Genomic DNA, 19,362 nt, shown 5'->3' with positions numbered 1-19,362 from the left:
TATTGAATAGGTTTCTGTGCAAATTTTAAACTCATTTTGTAAGCCAGGCAAAAGTCGTCGACACGGAGCGAGTAATAGAACTCTTTTCCCACTGTGTCTTTAAAAAATTCCGTTTCGAACATCAAAACTTTCAAATTTATTCGCTTCTAGAGAGCATGTTAAAGTGCATCTTTCCAGAAAGAGCAATCATAGTTTCTTTTCCTGTAAGAGGAGAATGAAATGAAATCCATTTATTCATTTATTTTTGGTTTAGGTCCTTTTCGCCACTGTGGCATTGCTTTTTTATCACTAATTGGTGATGTCCTTGCACCCTTATCGTGACGAGGAGTTAAATCATTTCAAGTGTTTGTCTCTGGTTTTAAATGAATTCCCAAACGCTTTACGTCAGACTTTTAAGACGATGTGGGACACGATCATTGGGCATCGCCCTGGATACCAGCTTTGGGATGACTCCACTGCTGTGAGAAATCTCTTTCTCTCTACAGAGGGAGGGACAACTAAAGTTCCTACCAACCAGTCGTACAATGAATGGGATTGCACTGCCTTATTCCAGGCTACTATCTATGCAAAATCCTTCAGCATGCGTTACACAACACTTAGTGATTTGTATGTGAAGCCTCGAGCTATTCCTCATGGAAGTTTCCATGGATCTGTGTTGAGCCCAGTAGGTGATAATGCCGAAACCTTTGCACTATCCATTGATCAGCTTCGGCGTTTGAGGAATACGGTTTGTCATTCCTCTCGCTTGGAGATGGACAAAGCAACATTTGACCACAACATTCAGTATGCTAAAGAAGCGTTCAAGGCTCTGGGAATTTCAACTGCATCGATTGATGCCTTTGGAAGTTTGACTGCATCTGACTTTCCAATAGCAGAAGTCCGTAAGTTGGAACAACAGGTAAGGGAAGAGAAGCAAGCACACATAAAATGTTTAGAGAGCAGAAATGCAGATATGGAAAAGATTAAGGATTCCTTAGCAGCCATAAAACAGCAGAACGTGGAGAGCCTCACTGCCAACAAAGAAGAGATTGCTATGTTAGAGCAAATGGTAGCGGAGCATATAACTTCAGCTGCGGTGGGCTTGAGGATGCAACTTGAAGATATAACTGCGTTAGGGAAGGAGATCAATGACGTAAAAAAGAAGCAAGAGGAAAGGCATACAGAAGCAGAAAAAACAGGTAAAAAGTAGGACTTAAGGTAATTCCTTAGTATTGCATTGCGCATTCCCACTGCGCACGATTTTCGCGTCATTAGCGCGCGCTCGTGAGCACGTGCGCATACAAAACGTAAACTAAACCCGATAGCGAAATAAATGCTCCTTTTCTCTCAAACGAGCACGGTGACCCCCGCTTTTTTTTTTTTTCAAGTATTGCATTTTTTTAATGTTCATATCATGAATGTCAATTATTACAAGTTTCCAAAAAAGTTTGATACTAGAACAATTTCAAGGGAATTACCTTAACTGTTTTCAAGCTTCTTTCTAAAAAGCAGGATATAGCAATAGGCGTAATAAAAAACTTACTGTTTGTCAATGAAAAGATGACAACAAGGCAGACAGATCTTCCGTGTATCAATAAAAACCGTATCTTGTGTCGTTTAAAAAAAGACACAAGTCACATGAAAATAAACGAGACTGTTACATTACCGCTCGAAACTACTTGTGCACTTGCTGCGCGGTTCTTCTAGATTTGTTTTCCACTACAAAAGGCATTCTTAAGTTTTTGAAAGTGTCACAAGTGTGACATTTGTAAGACTGCGCGATTGGAAAGTGATTGGATCGACAAGTGAAGTCAATATACAGGTTCTCAAGTGGGAAGTTTTAAATCCTTTCCTTCGTTCACAAGGACTTTCTTTTCTAAGCGTTGTAATTTAAACATTTCCGAGCGGTACAGTAGTGGAAACCAAAGAGAGAAGCGATCCTCGCACTTTTCCAGACAATTTAAGCAATTGTGTCAAAATTCAGGTGGTTCCAAAGGTGCAATTCTCTACCAACTCAACTATGCCAAGCCACACAGCTGGAAGCGGGTAAATTTGTTGGGCTCATGTGTTCCAGTGAAAGGAGTCAATGAAAGAAATGTAGATATTACAATGAAGTGCGGGCTATTTTATAGTTATAGCGCGAAAGGGAGCGTGATATCGCCTAATACTTAGCCGACGAGGCCTAGGGCGGAGTCGGCTAAAATTAGGCGATGTCACGCAAGCTTGCGCGCTATAACTGAATTATAACTTTACATATTGATAACAAATGAAAGATTCCAAACTTGTAACACTTGTGTAACATTTGTGAAGCGGCGCCGGTCCGTGATTTTCACATTCTCTTGCGAAATCTAAATCTTCGCCTCGTTGGCTATCTATCATCTCATCTCCAACGCGCGCTCATGAAATAATTGTTAAATAGACGTCATGTAGACTTGCATCTATCGAGAACTTTATGACCATATTTGGGCAGTGTATCAATGTGTTGATATATAAAGACTAATGTCTTCATTTGTTTCGGTACAGTAGTCATTAAATTTGTTCTACAGCTAAGCCAACCAAAGCCATAGGCCAATTTCTGAGATGACGTCACAAACAAATTTTCTTTAATTTATGCCATGAAGAGGAGTTTCCGCAGTGATGTCATCTCAGGAACGTGGCCAATATTGCATAAGGTCTGTCTTGGTTTAAATGACTGCAAAATACATTTTGCTACCTCTACAATGCAATGGAAAGGAAACGGGAAATATGTCTGTTGAATTATAATTTCAGCTATGTGCACAAAGTTAAAAATTATATTTGTTTTACTTCTTCATGTCTTCTCTACAGTTTACAAAGTCTCAACGAGACAAAGGATATCCAAAAAATAATAACAAGTAAGAAATGTCTACTTTGTATTTTACTTTGCATTACAAAGACATCAAGCCAACAGTCCCAAGATCTCGTCTTCCTTCAATGGTTCCAAACTTCACTGGCCGACAGAGTGAATGCAAAGAGATCGTGGATCTCGTGAGTTTCGAACTTACCCGAATCGTGACGATCTGGGGCTCACCCGGGTTCGGAAAAACATCGGTGGCAATAGCGGTGGGGCACCAACTGCAATCTGAAGGCTTTCCTGTTTGTTTTCTTTCGTCACGAGGACTCCAGACAAAGGCAGATCTGGCATCGAAGCTTTTCCGCCTCGTAAGGCAACCCACCACGAGTCAGAGATCAGTACCTCAGCCTCTGTCATTAGAAGATGAGTTAATCGAGACCCTCTGCAACATTTCAGACTCACTCGTATTTATTCTTGATAATTTAGATGATCTACTAGAGAGTGGAATTCCAAAAGTAAAAGAAGACGTCCTAAAACTATTTGAAGAAATTATCATGCAAAATGAGAAGATAACTCTGGTGGTGACCACACGAGAATCATTTGAGTTTATGAACTTGAATTTCCAAGGTCACAAATCAGTAAGAATGAGGCCACTGGACGATACCTCATCTCATGCTCTAGTTCATGAATTGGTGCCAAATGCTAGTCCCGATGACTGCGCAAGAATTGCCCAAATATGTGGGTGTGTGCCACTTGCAATGATGTTAATGTGCTCTCTAGTTTGTGAAGATGATGTTCAAACAAGTCAGTGCTTGAACGAAATCACTGAGTCCGCAACAGAAAGTATCGTCGATATCTTAGACAATCCAGATTATCCTGCTAATCAACGAATAAAGTTGCTGTATGAAAAGTCCTTCCTTCGACTTTCTCCCGCAGAAAAAGAAGCATTTGTGTCTTTGTCTGTTCTTCCGGGGAGTTTTACCACGGATCTCGCCTCAGCTGTATTGAACGTTACGGGAGTGATTGAGACCAAGAAAATGTTGCAACGACTCCGAAGAAAGTCTCTTCTCGATTCAAACTCCCACTCTGGAAAATTTGAAATGCATAAGCTCCTTCAGTCATTTGCTAAAGAAGCAGGCGAACAGCGTATGGAAGAAATAGTAGCAATTGCAAAGTGCCGTTTCTATGCGTATTTCATTTCTCGTTTCGACAAATTGAACGATGAGTTTCTAGATGGTCATTCCATGGATGCATTCGTTGCATTCTATGAGGAAAAACAGCTTTTTATAGAAAGCCTAGTAGACGGTTGCACAGATCCCAGGATAGCAGAGATTGTTTTCAAAGTTTTGATAAAAGCAGAAATGTTTCTGGACTCGCTGTTTTGGTGTTCCACAGAACCATACAATTTTGATAATATCTACGATTCGGCCTTAAAGTCAGCCAGTGCTCTGGGACATGTACATTACCAGAGGCATTTACTAGTTTCTAAAGCTTTTGCTGAAATTACTTGGGGAGCAGAAGGAAGTGCAATGCAACTTCTCAAGAACGCATATGAAATGCAGTCGACATCTTGTTCAGGTTCTGATGATGAAAGGAGTAAATACTTGTGTTATTTTGGCATATGTCAGCTTGTTATTGGCGAAGTTAAAAGCGGGATGCAGTGCCTACTAGAGGCTGTTTCTTTAATGCATGAAATTGGAGAGCAGAAAATTCTAAAGCTCGTTGTTCACCAAGTCATTGCTGTCTATTATCAGTTCTTAAACGACCCTTCTACCTCGACTTACTACTATAACAAAGCATGCAAAGAATGCAATTGCGCGGCAGACGAGCAACTGATTGTTATTCCACCTCATGGATGCAAAGGAAAAGAACCAAAAATGGCAAACAGCTTCAAACAAACACTTTTGACTCCGGTACTAATTATTGGCCATTGCAATTCCTAGTTATATTTCACATCAGGAAAGCAGCAAAGAACTTCTTTGACACTGACACCCAGCAATTTGTAATCAACCCTGCCCTTCGAATATTAAGTGATCTCCAGGTAAATTCCAAAACCCCTTTCTATTTGTTTCATTTTTGCGGTAAGGTTATGGCATTTCTGGGGTCAACATTCACACAAAAGGGAATTGTTGGCGGATCAGGTTTCGAAGAGTCAGTCGCACGTCACCAAGCAACACTCGAGCAATTCAAACATAGCTCTTCAGGCCCAGAGGAGAACGTTGATTCAACCGTGACCCTTCGTTCTCAAGAATGCAACCAGCCTCTCGCAAAGTTCTACCAAGACTTCGGTGAATTGCACCAAAGCAAGAAGAACTACTCAAAGGCTCTATATTTCAAAACCTGCGCTCTTGATATCATATTGAGAACAAATAGACAGGAAGTAAATGCATTCTTAGCCCAAAGCTACCATTCACTCGGGGTGACACAGAATTCGCTGGGTGATTTTTCCTCTGCTCTCCACTCTGCCAAACGGGCATTGCAAGTGAGAATTAAAGTGTTCGGAGAAGATCATGCAAGCACAGCTAATAGTTATCATTTACTCGGGGTCATACAGCATTCGGTAGGTGATTTTACCTCTGCTCTACAGTCAAAGCAGCGGTCGTTAGATATACGGATGATAAAAGTGTTAGGAGAAGATCATGCAAGAACAGCTGATAGTTACCAATCACTTGCGGTGACCCAGCATTCGTTAGGTGATTTCAACTCTGCTCTCCAGTCTGCCAAACTGGCATTGCAAGTCCAAATTAAAGTCTTCGGAGAAGATCATGCAAGCACAGCTGATGGCTATCATTTCCTCGGGGTGACACAGCATTCGTTCGGTGATTTTACTTCCGCTCTCCAGTCTACCAAACGGGCATTGCAAGTGCGAATAAAAGTGTTCGGAGAAGATCATGCAAGCACAGCTGATAGTTGCCATTTACTAGGCGTGATACAGCATTCGTTAGGTGATTTTACCTCTTCTCTACAGTCAAAGCAGCGGTCGTTAGATACACCGATGATAAAAGTGTTAAGAGAAGATCATGCAAACACAGCTGATAGTTACCATTCACTTGGCGTGACCCAACATTCGTTAGGTGATTTCAACTCTGCTCTCCAGTCTGCCAAACGGGCATTCCAAGTGCGAATTAAAGTGTTCGGAGAATTTCATGCAAGCACAGCTGATAGTTATCATTTCCTCGGCGTGACACAGCATTCGTTCGGTGATTTTACTTCCGCTCTCAAGTCTGCCAAACGGGCATTGCAAGTGCGAATAAAAGTGTTCGGAGAAGATCATGCAAGCACAACTAATAGTTATCATTTACTCGGGGTGATACAGCATTCGTTTGGTGAATTACCGTCTGCTCTACAGTCAAAGCAGCGGTCGTTAGACATACGGATAAAAGTGTTCGGAGAAGATCATGCAAGCACAGCTGATAGTTATCATTCACTCGGGGTGACAGAGCATTCGTTAGGTGATTTTACCTCTGCTCTACAGTCAAAGCAGCGGTCATTAGATGTACGGATAAAACTGTTTGGAGAACATCATGCCACCACAGCTGATAGTTATCATTCACTCGGGGTGACACAGCATTTGCTAGGTGATTTTACCTCTGCTCTCCAGTCTGCCAAACGGGCATTGCAAGTGCGAATAAAAGTGTTCGGAGAAGATCATGCAATCACAGCGGATACTTACGATTCACTCGGGGTGACACAGCATTCGTTAGGTGATTTTACATCTGCTCTCCAGTGCGCCAAACGGGCATTTCAAGTGCGAATAAAACTGTTCGGAGAAGATCACGCAAGCACAGCCGATAGTTACCATTTACTCGAGATGGCACAGTATTCGTTAGGTGATTTTACCTCTGCTCTCCAGTCTGCTAAACGGGCATTGCAAGTGCGAATAAAAGTGTTCGGAGAAGATCATGCAAGCACAGCTGATAGTTACCATTTTCTTGGCGTGATACAGAATTCGTTAGGTGATTTTACCTCTGCTCTACAGTCCAAGCAAAGGTCGTTAGATATACGGACAAAAGTGGTTGGACAGGATCATAGAAGCACAGCCAATAGTTACCACTCACTCGGAACGACACAGCATTCGTTAGGTGATTTTACCTCTGCTCTCCATTCTGCCAAACGGGCATTGCAAGTGCGAATAAAACTATTCGGAGAAGATCATGCAAGCACAGCTGATAGTTACTATTCACTCGGGGTGACACAGCATTCGTTAGGTGATTTTACCTCTGCTCTCCAGTCTGCCAAACGGGCATTGCAAGTGCGAAGAAAACTATTCGGAGAAGATCATGCAAGCACAGCTGATAGTTACGATTCACTCGGAATAACACAGCATTCGTTAGGTGATTTTACCTCTGCTCTCCAGTCTGCTACACGGGCATTGCAAGTGCGAATAAAAGTGTTCGGAGAAGATCATGCAAGCACAGCTGATAGTTACCACTTACTTGGGGTGATACAGAATTCGTTAGATGATTTTACCTCTGCTCTCCAGTCTGCCAAACGGGCATTGCAAGTGCGAATAAAACTATTCGGAGAAGATCATGCAAGCACAGCTGATAGTTACCAGTTAATTGGGGTGACACAGCATTCGTTAGATGATTTTACCTCTGCTCTCCAGTCTGCCAAACGGGCATTGCAAGTGCGAATAAAACTATTCGGAGAAGATCATGCAAGCACAGCTGATAGTTACGATTTACTCGGGGTGACACAGCATTCGTTAGGTGATTTTACCTCTGCTCTCCAGTCTGCCAAACGCGCATTGCAAGCGCGAATAAAACTATTCGGAGAAGATCATGCAAGCACAGCTGATAGTTACCATTCTCTCGGCCTGACACAGCATTCGTTAGGTGATTTTACCTCTGCTCTGCAGTCTGCCAAACGGGCATTGCAAGTGCGAATAAAAGTGTTCGGAGAAGATCGTGCAAGCACAGCTGATAGTTACCATTTACTTGGGGTGATACAGAATTCGTTAGGTGATTTTACCTCTGCTCTGCAGTCTACCAAACGGGCATTGCAAGTGCAAATAAAAGTGTTCGGAGAAGATCATGCAAGCACAGCCGCCACTTACCATTTACTTGGGGTGATCCAGAATTCGTTAGGTGATTTTACTTCTGCTCTACAGTCAAAGCAACGGTCGTTAGATATACGGACAAAAGTGGTTGGACAAGATCATGCAAGTACAGCAAATAGTTACCATTCACTCGGGGTGACAGCATTCGTTAGGTGATTTTACCTCTGCTCTCCATTCTGCCAAACGGGCATTGCAAAGGCGAATAAAACTATTCGGAGAAGATCATGCAAGCACAGCTGATAGTTACCAGTTAATTGGGGTGACACAGCATTCGTTAGATGATTTTACCTCTGCTCTCCAGTCTACCAAACGGGCATTGCAAGTGCGAATAAAACTATTCGGAGAAGATCATGCAAGCACAGCTGATAGTTACGATTCACTCGGGGTGATACAGCATTCGTTAGGTGATTTTTCCTCTGCTCTCCAGTCTGCCAAACGGGCATTGCAAGCGCGAATAAAAGTGTTCGGAGAAGATCATGCACGCACAGCTGATAGTTACCATTTACTTGGGGTGATACAGAATTCGTTAGATTATTTTACCTCTGCTCTCCAGTCTACCAAACGGGCATTGCAAGTGCGAATAAATGTGTTCGGAGAAGATCATGCACGCACAGCTGATAGTTACCATTTACTTGGGGTGATACAGAATTCGTTAGATTATTTTACCTCTGCTCTCCAGTCTACCAAACGGGCATTGCAAGTGCGAATAAAACTATTCGGAGAAGATCATGCAAGCACAGCTGATAGTTACGATTCACTCGGGGTCACATATCATTTGTTAGGTGATTCTACCTCTGCTCTCCAGTCTGCCAAACGGGCATTGCAAGTGCGAATAAAAGTGTTCGGAGAAGATCATGCAAGCACAGCTGATAGTTACGATTAACTCGGGTTGTCACAGCATTCTGTAGGTGATGTTACCTCTGCTCTCCAGTCTGCCAAACGAACATTGCAAGTGCGAATAAAACTATTCGGAGAAGATCATGCAAGCACAGCTGATAGTTACGATTCACTCCGGGTGAAACAGCATTCGTTAGGTGATTTTACCTCTGCTCTGCAGTCTGCCAAACGGGCATTGCAAGTGCGAATAAATGTGTTCGGAAAAGATCATGCACGCACAGCTGATAGTTACCATTTACTTGGGGTGATACAGAATTCGTTAGATTATTTTACCTCTGCTCTCCAGTCTACCAAACGGGCATTGCAAGTGCGAATAAATGTGTTCGGAGAAGATCATGCAAGCACAGCTGATAGTTACAATTTACTCGGGGTGACACAGAATTCGTTAGATGATTTTACCTCTGCTCTCCAGTCTACCAAACGGGCATTGCAAGTGCGAATAAAAGTTTTCGGTAAAGATCATGCATGCACAGCTGATAGTTACCACTTACTTGGGGTGATACAGAATTCGTTAGATGATTTTACCTCTGCTCTCCAGTCTGCCAAACGGGCATTGCAAGTGCGAATAAACGTTTTCGGAGAAGATCATGCAAGCACAGCTGATAGTTACCATTTACTTGGGGTGATACAGAATTCGTTAGGTTCCTTTTACCTCTGCTCTCCAGTCTGCCAAACGGGCATTGAGAGTGCGAATAAAAGTGTTCCGAGAAGATCATGCAAGCACAGCTGATAGTTACGATTCACTCGGGGTCACACAGCATTCGTTAGGTGATTTTACCTCTGCTCTCCAGTCTGCCAAACTTGCATTGCAAGTGCGAATAAAACTATTCGGAGAAGATCATGCAAGCACAGCTGATAGTTACCATTTACTTGGTGTGACACAGCATTCGTTAGGTGATTTTACCTCGGCTCTCCAGTCTGCCAAACTGGCATTGCAATTGCGAATAAAAGTTTTCGGAGAAGATCATGCACCCACAGCTGATAGTTATCACTTACTTGAGGTGTTACAGAATTCGTTAGTTGATTTTACCTCTGCTCTCCAGTCTGCCAATCTGGCTTTGGTAGTGCTTATTTTCGATTTCGGAAAATATCATGCAAGCACAGCTGATAGTTACCATTTACTTGGGGTGATACAGAATTCGTTAGGTTCCTTTTACCTCTGCTCTCCAGTCTGCCAAACGGGCATTGAGAGTGCGAATAAAACTTTTCCGAGAAGATCATGCAAGCACAGCTGATAGTTACGATTCACTCGGGGTCACACAGCATTCGTTAGGTGATTTTACCTCTGCTCTCCAGTCCGCCAAAGGGGCATTGCAAGTGCAAATAAAACTATTCGGAGAAGATCATGCAAGCCTAGCTGATAGTTACCATTCACTCGGGGTGACACAGGATTCGTTATTTGATTTTACCTCTGCTCTCCAGTCTGCCAAACGGGGATTGCAAGTGCGAATAAAAGTGTTCGGAGAAGATCATGCAAGCACAACTGATAGTTACCATTTACTCGGGGTGATACAGAGTTCGTTAGGTTATTTTACCTCTGCTCTACAGTCAAAGCAACGGTCGTTAGATATACGGACAAAAGTGGTTGGACAAGATCATGGTAGCACAGCCAATAGTTACGATTCACTTGGGGTGACACTGAATTCGTTAGGTGATTTTACCTCTGCTCTCCAGTCTGCTAAACGGGCATTGCAAGTGCGAATAAAACTATTCAGAGAAGATCATGCAAGCACAGCTGATAGTTACGATTCACTCAGGGTGGCACAGCATTCGTTAGGCATCGCCAACTATTTCGGCCATGCGCCCGCATAACGTAAGCGGTTTCTTAGAAATCTAATTCTCGAAATGGCGTCAAATTTTACAAAGAAATGTATGGAGAGGTTTTAAATATTTCGAAAAAGTGCTCTAAAAATTGCAGATGGAACATTTGCCGGAACGGGATGCCATTATAACGACTGTTGTCTGTGTTCTGCTGTAAAAAATATAACTTCAGGCCAAAAAAAAACCCTTCATTTTTCCTATGCTTTGTTTTGACGTGAGCGACCCCTTTAAGCCTTACAAAAGCTGGCAAATATACGAAACTCCCTGGAATTAAAGACAGATACCAGTGTTCCTGTGCTTGGTTCTTCACTTGCCGGAGTGGAGACCCATAGTTGACTCTGTTCTTGACCCTAACCCAAAATATGAAGTCAGCAGCGAAATGTTTGATCCGTCCTTTTTCCCTTGCAAGAACGCAAAAAACCGATAAACCAAAGTCCACGTTAAAACTGTAAAATCCCCTGTTTTCGAAAAACGATATCTTGGCTGTCGTTTGTCCACATTTCTCGCAAAAAGTATCGTTTGAAAGCTAATTTTGTGAACTTCATCCTTCAAAGCAAGTTATTTTTCTCAGCGGTTTTGGTATGGGCCAAACTTTAATAAATATAAAAAAAACTTATCTGTACTTCACGTCACGGCGATATGAGCCCGCCGATACAAAAAGAAGAACAGCGGAAAAAGTCATTTCACGTAGGTCGGGCTGAATTGTCGTGACCGGAATAGTTGGCGATGTGATTTTACCTCTGCTCTCCAGTCTACCAAACGGGCATTGCAAGTGCGAATAAAAGTGTTCGGAGAAGATCATGCAAGCACAGCTGATAGTTACCATTTACTTGGGGTGATACAGAATTCGTTACATGATTTTACCTCTGCTCTCCAGTCTACCAAACGGGCATTGCAAGTGCGAATAAAAGTGTTCGGAGACGATCATGCGAGCACAGCTGATAGTTACCATTTACTCGGGGTGATACAGCATTCGTTACATGATTTTACCTCTGCTCTCCAGTCTACCAAACGGGCATTGCAAGTGCGAATAAAAGTGTTCGGAGAAGATCATGCAAGCACAGCTGATAGTTGCCATTTACTAGGCGTGATACAGCATTCGTTAGGTGATTTTACCTCTGCTCTCCAGTCTGCCAAATGGGCATTGCTAGTTCGCATAAAAGTCTTCAAAGAAGATCATGCAAGCACAGCCGATGGTTATCATTCACTCGGGGTGACACACTATTCGTTAGGTGATTTTACCTCTGCTCTCCAGTCTGGCAAACGGGTATTGCAAGTGCGAATAAAAGTGTTCGGAGAAGATCATGCAAGCACAGCGGAAAGTTACGATTCACTCGGGGTGACACAGCATTCGTTAGGTGATTTTACTTTTGCTCTCCAGTCTGCCAAACGGGGATTGCTAGTGCGAATAAAAGTGTTCAGAGAAGATCATGCAAGCACAGCTGATAGCTACCATTTACTTGGGGTGATACAGAATTCGTTAGGTGATTTTACCTCTGCTCTACAGTGAAAGCAACGGTCGAAACAAATCCGGACAAAAGCGTTAGGAAAAGATGATGGAAACAGAGCTAATAATTACGATTCCCTTAGGGCGGCCACACAGCATTCGTTAAGTGATTTTACCTCTGCTCTGCAGTCAAAGCATCGGGCATTTGATGTGCGGATAAAACTGTCCGGAGAAGATCATGCAAGGACGGCTGATATTTACCATGATTCGAACTCGGGCTCACACAGCACTTGTTAGGTTTTCTTTCTTCCTCGCTGGAGTCTCATCAATTGGTGTTAAATGTTCGTATGAAGCTGTTTGGAGATTTTTTTGTTGTTTAGATGCCAGGGAGAAACTTCTTTAGCACTGCCGAAGTTACTTTTTTTTCAGATCACGTTGGTATGCAGTTTATGATTTTACTTTGGCTTGCATCATGAGTTCATTACCCAGGTGTCAGAATCAATTATCAGGTTTGTCTTCATCAGCGTCAAAAAAGTGTCCATTTTTAGACCAGGTTTTGTGGGAAAAGAAAGAATCATTGGCTTGAACCTGACGTCTTTGGTTGCCACGTTGGTGCACTGAACAACAGCGAAAAAGTCTTTTGGGAATTTGGCTTTATTATTATATAACACGCGAGCGACATTTTGCTTTTGTTTTGTAAACCAACATGGCCGTCTAATCACGTGAGTGCAAGACAAGAATAGACCAAATCGGGTAGCTTAATGATGTACCCAATTCAAAATGACAATACCTGAAACAAAACGATCAATTCCCAAAGGGTTATGTTATCTTGATATCGTTTCTTGTAAGTTTTGTGTCATGTTCATGTATGCCATTGCGATGCATGCACTGCACGCCTCAATTAGCAATGGTGCACACTTTTAGTGTTCAGTGAAGTTGAACTTGGTTTGAAGTGAATACGACATTGAGTTTGCCGATTTGCTTTATTGTTTAAAAATATGCAGTTTTCTCAGGCTGATGGGGACTCGGTAAATTGTTTTACTTTTTGGGTGATAGACTCTTACTTACATCCGAATTAATCAGCGTGGTTGTAATATATAGAGGAAACGGTTTGAACGCTGCCTATGGTGAAAATTGACTCAAACAATAGAAGAATCAGGTGATGACACGTGTTTTTCGCATTACCACATACCACATTATTTTTATCTTTCAAGGAAACGGCGCAGATGGTTTCAAGTTTGAATAATTATTCCGAATGTAACTATGCAGAATGAATTACAGAAATAAATTAACTGATCTGCATTGCTTAAACATAAGATCGTTTTTATGAATGGCCAGCCCTTATTTGCTGTTTAATGTGTCGTAACAAAGCCGCGTAAGACTTTCCATTTTGTGGTAACTTGTGAGAGTAAGAAGCCCAAGGAAGGGGAATAAATATCATAACCTTAGGAACAAGGCGCATACGTGTCTTATTAGTACTTTGGCGAAGATTCATCATTGGATTTAGAAATACATTGATGAGTGGAGATCTCGCCGGTTGCGCTAGATAACATAACCTCCGGCTGGCCTCCAATGACAACAGCAAGCTTTTGATATTCAGAAAAAACGGTTTGAAGAAGATCGAGAAAAATACCAATAGACTGTTACGCATTCTAATTCATTCTGCATTTATTACAATGTGGTAAATTATATGATTCCGCAAGTCATGCCAAATGACATTCCTCACACTAGCACAGCATTTCAAGGAGTTGTCTTGTGGCATCACTTTGGGCTTGCAACTCGCTAGGGAATAGACTGTGTGTTACTGACCTGTTCCTGCAGGAATTGTGCTTAATTTTACTTACAGTCCTTCTCTGTTAGAATTAAATATTTGAATGGCAGCTATCACTCGTTGATGCAAAATGGTACCACTGGAGAGTTTTAAAAGTTTTAAAAGAGAGTTTCTTAAAAGAAGCTATGACCGCTACGGTAACGACAACGCTACAAAACAATAACATTCATTGGTTAAAAGAGGAAAATCGTGCTGCACATTTTCAAATAATTTCTTTTTTAGAACAAAGTAAATATAATGAGCTATCTTATGGTGGCTTTTTAAATTTTTGCAAAATTCGAGACCGAAAAGGTTAGCAGTAACCTTTAAAATGACTGGTCCCGAGGGAAACAGTGAATTTTGTTTCCCTCGAATCTCAATGTTTCTCCGTGGCGCAGCCGCGGGAAACATTGAGATTCTCGGGAAACAAAATTAACGACGACGTGAAAACGCCAAATTTGAGGTTTTAGCTTTACAACTGTTAACCATTTATTCTCTATTTTTTCTCTGCAATACGCAAATCATTTTCATGACACCTTACTCACATTGGGTGAGGTGGACTAGATAGAAAAATTGTGAAAGACTTACGATAGTGGAAAATTTTATTTTGAGACCAAAACATTTTGATCGACGTCCAGCGCCCTCGTAGAACCAAAGTTCCCTAATTACTGGGTTGCCAGTATGGCAATCCCAGTCTGAAAATCAGTAATATTTCTCTGTATTTTTTATTTATTTTATTTATTTTATTTTTTTCCCGTGTCGGTAAAAGTCTTGCCTGTCACTTCCCTGCTAAGTGGTGTCTTTATGCATATCGTCTTCTGTGCATATTTTGTTAGGTTTGTTGGGGTAGGGGTAATGCGTAGATTTCTCTGGTGCACACAGGAGAACATTTAATTAACTTGCAATGGCATCGAAAGTCATTGTGACGCGAATAGCGTTTTAGTGCATCTTTTAACAAAATATACCCTTATGGACCTCAAGAATGGAAAGTCAATTGGATAAACAAGACAGGCGGTGAATCTGGAATCGTAAAAGCGACGAGTAATGGACTTCGACAACAACCTTTCGCCCGTCTAGCCGAAATCAAAGTGAGCTGTGTCAAAGTGAAATCAAAGTGAGCTGCTTATGGGTTCAACAAAGACAGAGAAGGAATCGAACATCTTAAGTGGATCTGTGCATGTGATCTCTGTTGTCTGGCTATTTTTATTTATTTGTACTCAACTCTGTACAGTCTTCCGGTAACAATTGCAAATTTCACTAGTTCTTGTTAACCTTCAATGGCGTCGAAAGTTAGTGTAACGCTAATGGCGTTTTAGTGGATCTTTAAACAAAATATACCCTCATTGAGCTCAAGAATGGAACGTCAATTGGATGAACAAGACAGGCGGTGAAAATATATATATCTGGAATCTTTAAAGCGACGAGTAATAGTCTTCGACAACAATTTCATTTTTGTCGTTGGATATCAAGTGAGCTTTGTTTCCAATATTTTACTAACTTGGTAATATTATAACACTGAAATCAAATGGGAATTTTTTTATGAATTTAACAAACATTGAAGGAATCGAACGCCTTGAATGGATCACACTGTTTGCTGAAGTCGCATCTAAGTTGTCTGGAAACTTACATTTATTTTGTACTCAACTCTGCAAAGGTAAAAACAAATTGGAAATGGGGCAGTGAACAATTATTTGAATGAAAGCTTGTTGTCTCTTGTGCTTCATTATTTACGGTCAAGGTTCTTTCGAAAAGGGTTTGATGTGAACTGTCAGAAATTTATTTAATTGCGTATGCTTTGTGACACGAATTATGTGTCTTGTTTACACACACGCAATTGAAATAGGCAGGGTTTCTTGCCTATAATTAACAATTATTCCATGAGGGCGCGTTGGATATGAGATGATAGATAGCCAACGAGGCGTGTAGCGCCGAGTTGGCTATAATGATCTCATATCCAACAAGCGCGAGTGGAATAATTGTTTTATTAAAAACGCCCCCAAAATATAGAAAACTAGACTACAATAAAAACAAAAAGGTCCAAAAACTCACGCATATGCTTGGCCGTGTTTGTAGATCATGGTATAATGGCTCATAACCCATGATGGCTTAGCCAATCAAAACTCTCGAATTGCATTATCCAATGATCCAGTTTTTAATAATAGCAGATATGTTGTTTATTTCAAAAAAATTTTCGCTGGAAATTTTTTTTTGGGAGATTTCCAGCTTTTGTGAATTTATCATGTTGTGTAATTTTCGAGCATAACAAATTTGCATACGTGGGTTGAAATGTGATACCGGAGGATTCTCTTGGGGTAGTGCGCTGTAAGCAGCTCGTGCATAAGTCACCAAGATAAACAGGTCTGTTGGAAGCGTGCTTGAGTTTCAACAAAATGAGCCCCAAAATCAGCAAAAAATTGTAACGCTGATGAATAATAAAGTAGCTGCTATTTCCAAAACGATGGAATTACCTGGTGATAAATAACCTCGTCTTGGAGAGAAAGTTTTTGACTTTGCAGGAACAATGGCCAACCTCAAGAGTTAAGCGATTGTGATCTTTGTGTTGAATTCGCACATTTCTTGTCAAACCTTATAACGCTTCAAAGAAAAAGAAAACTAACAAAAACAAAAACCCGGTATCTTGTCTATCATTTGACACAGATGCTTCACTGTTTCGCGAGTAAACACGCCGCGGTAACTTGATCACGGTGCCAGCTGAATTCGATGTCACTTTCGACTTGTGCATCCAAAAGTACAATAACAAAATTAAACGTAGCAAAAATCTCCCAAAAATGTTTTTCGCTGATGCTAACTTTTTATATTCGCTGTCCAAAATTAATGTTGTTTTTAAGCCGTAAATTTTGTTGCTGATGACAAAATATTTTATTCTCGATCGACCTTCCTAAAAACTTCCTTGCTGCTTATATAAGAGATAAAAAGAAATGGACACTAGTTGACCATTTTTAAATGGCCAGGACGCCTTTAACGACAGTTTTAAAAGTGAACAGTTATTCTACGATCGCACTTAACAAAGTAATTGAGTGACAGAATGTGGACTTTGCACTTTAAACTTCGGACTACGGAATTGAACTGGATATTGACCAATATATTGTAACATTTAAAATAAACCTCTGAAATACTGTGAACTTAAAGGAAGTCGGCTAAAAGTCATTCGAACAAAGTGTAGGCTACCAGTAGTCTCTTTATATTCCGAAGTGCCAGCTTTATAACTTGCGTTGAGGGGTAGACTCAGAGTTCGACTTGTTTCTTATAAGAGATGAAAAGAAATGGACACTAGTTGACCATTTTTAAATGCCCAGGACGGATGGCTTTCAACTGCAGAACTAAATCATAATGCGTCAAGGCAGAAACTGGTGTTTGTCGCAAATGTTGGTCATAAATGGTGAGAAAGTTTTGACTCTCTTAGTTTTACGGTTGTTTGTTCAGTGACCAAGCCTCTGAATGGCTGCGAGGCTGCCGGTGACATTTTATTGATACAGACCACACTTCCTTTATCAGATAAATTGTGTTGTTGTAATTCAGACGAGTCTACATTAACATTAGAAAAGCAAAAAGGTTTGTTGTATCAAAACAGGGTAACCGGCAGCCTCGCTTCCATTCTTAGTCCAGGTAACTTAGTTACAACTGTAAAATGGTGTATTCACAGATCATAATAAAATTTTTCTTTTCACTCTTTTGTAACTTTATTTCATAGTAAGTGGCAGATTAGCCAAGACTTATTCTATTTGATAGAAGCTATAAAAGCTATGTTGCTATATAGCTATAGAAGCTGCATAAATTTGACTCCACTACGTTTTGAACGCTTTGCAGTAACAACCCTGCCCTTGGTGCCAGGAGAGTGTTTTCCAAGGTTCGAGAGAACGCTACTCAGGTCAAAGGTAACGACTAAGAACTCAATTGTCTTCGTCTTGCGTAGCGTTGTCTCGGACCATGGAAACATTCATCTGGTATCCACGGTATAACAGTTCTCTACTTGATGCCCTAAATTACATTACAATACATTATACTCCAATAAACTCTAGAACTTTTTGGTAGATGCATTTACAGTAAACGACACCTCAGTACACGGCACGACTAAGATGAAATTTTCGCGAAGAAGCACATGCGTGTAAAAAAGCTTTTTCAGTAAAAAGGAACAACAATTTTTAAATGGTAAGACAAATGTATAGAACCTTCATAAGCCACACATCCACATCACTTACTGATATCTGAAAATTTATTATTACACTGATTCAGTATAAACGTAGATTTGTTTCATTCGTTATATACTGAGTTCATGGCTTGTTCAGTTGTCAAAATTATCTACCTAATGACTTGATTATATTGAATTTTGCCTAAATTTGAAAGTGGTTTTGCCCATATTTTGCTCTTGATAGGATCCGCCGAGGGGCGATGTTCTTCTTCTAATTCACAATCCCACACTGTCTGGTCAAATGAATGTTAAATCCTTTTTGTGGACGATGGATGATGTACTGGGACCAGTTAATATAACACCATAACGAATCCACCACTTAGACTTAACCATTATTCAGCAATGATTACATATATATACTAATATGTTTCGGTAAATAATCGGCACGTTTACCAGTTAGGTGACCTGTAGTGGTTAAGTGGATAAAAACAGTTCCTTCGAAGTGAGTGCTCCGGGCTCAAGTCCTCTCCACAGACTGCTTTTATTTTTTTTGTCCTTTATCTGCCACCACAAGTCCTGGGACAGAGTGATCTAAATGAAAGATAATACTTCATTTGGAGCAAACTGACAATCAAGGATAATCCTTCATTTGAAGAACAGATTGTGTTGGAATGGAAAGGGGCATGCCTTGCATCCTCCTCGGCATTCGTCTCAGTTCCCCTTCGCGGGCCTGTCTCTTGGGTGCTTTCTAAATTCTCCACAGATTAAATTACTCTTCAGGGCCCGGTTGTTCAAAAGCCGATTAGCGCTAATCCTAGATTAAAAACTAACCAAGGAGTTTGTTTCTCTACTCCCAAGTGTTGTTCAACGCTGATATTCGGCAAAACTTTACATTAAAAGAAGTCAATCTTGAGAAACAAAAATAAGCAAAAGAAACTTTTACCAAAAAGTTGAAAACGTGAAACAAAAGTTTACGCTAATCCTGGATTAAGTTAATCGGCTTTCGAACAATCGGGCCCAGAAGGTAAAGGAAAACTATTGTTATTCAAACATCAACGATGCACATAGAGAGGTTAAACCCTGCAAAAACGTACATTTCAACAAATATCGACCCTGCCAGAAATATTAAATAAATAATTATAAACACACAGCCAACTTTTCGGTTCAAAACCCACTTGTTTAAAAATAGAACAAAAAAGGCAATGGCAACGGACCCCAAGATGAAAAAACACGACATAAAAAGTCCACGACTGCTGACAACAATCGGTTCATGATTACCCCAGAGTGTTGTCTTAATAAACCATGGTACACCGAGGCAAAGAAGGATGTCAAACGTGTTACTGCCGACTGTGTTTGATACAGCCATGTCGCCGTCACCTGAAAA

The 19,362-nt window shown here is 40.9% G+C and overlaps 1 protein-coding gene across 1 annotated transcript; it reads left to right on the top strand.

The window, feature by feature from the left end:
- The first annotated feature begins 257 nt into the window (after positions 1-257).
- On the top strand, positions 258-12,081 carry LOC138048437 (uncharacterized). Its single transcript, XM_068894629.1, has 7 exons — positions 258-1,178; positions 2,894-4,704; positions 4,878-6,495; positions 6,748-8,000; positions 9,509-9,811; positions 9,921-10,508; positions 11,323-12,081. The coding sequence occupies exons 1-7, from the start codon at positions 299-301 to the stop codon at positions 12,079-12,081; spliced, it is 7,212 nt and encodes a 2,403-aa protein (XP_068750730.1). The 5' UTR covers positions 258-298.
- Positions 12,082-19,362: the final 7,281 nt, after the last annotated feature.

This window comes from Montipora capricornis, chromosome 5 (genome assembly GCF_036669925.1).
Source record: "Montipora capricornis isolate CH-2021 chromosome 5, ASM3666992v2, whole genome shotgun sequence".
Lineage (NCBI taxonomy): Eukaryota > Metazoa > Cnidaria > Anthozoa > Scleractinia > Acroporidae > Montipora > Montipora capricornis.
Note: the sequence above shows the minus strand (reverse complement) of the source record. Positions and strands in the feature narration are given on the sequence as shown.

Bases quoted from the DNA above. Each gene is read 5' to 3' on its own strand.
- LOC138048437 (XM_068894629.1), top strand. From the start codon at position 299: ATGTCCTTGCACCCTTATCGTGACGAGGAGTTAAATCATTTCAAGTGT. The intron at 1,179-2,893 runs GTAAAAAGTAGG...TGCATTACAAAG, and splicing joins TACAGAAGCAGAAAAAACAG to ACATCAAGCCAACAGTCCCA. The intron at 8,001-9,508 runs GTTAGGTGATTT...GGGGTCACACAG, and splicing joins CACTCGGGGTGACAGCATTC to CATTCGTTAGGTGATTTTAC.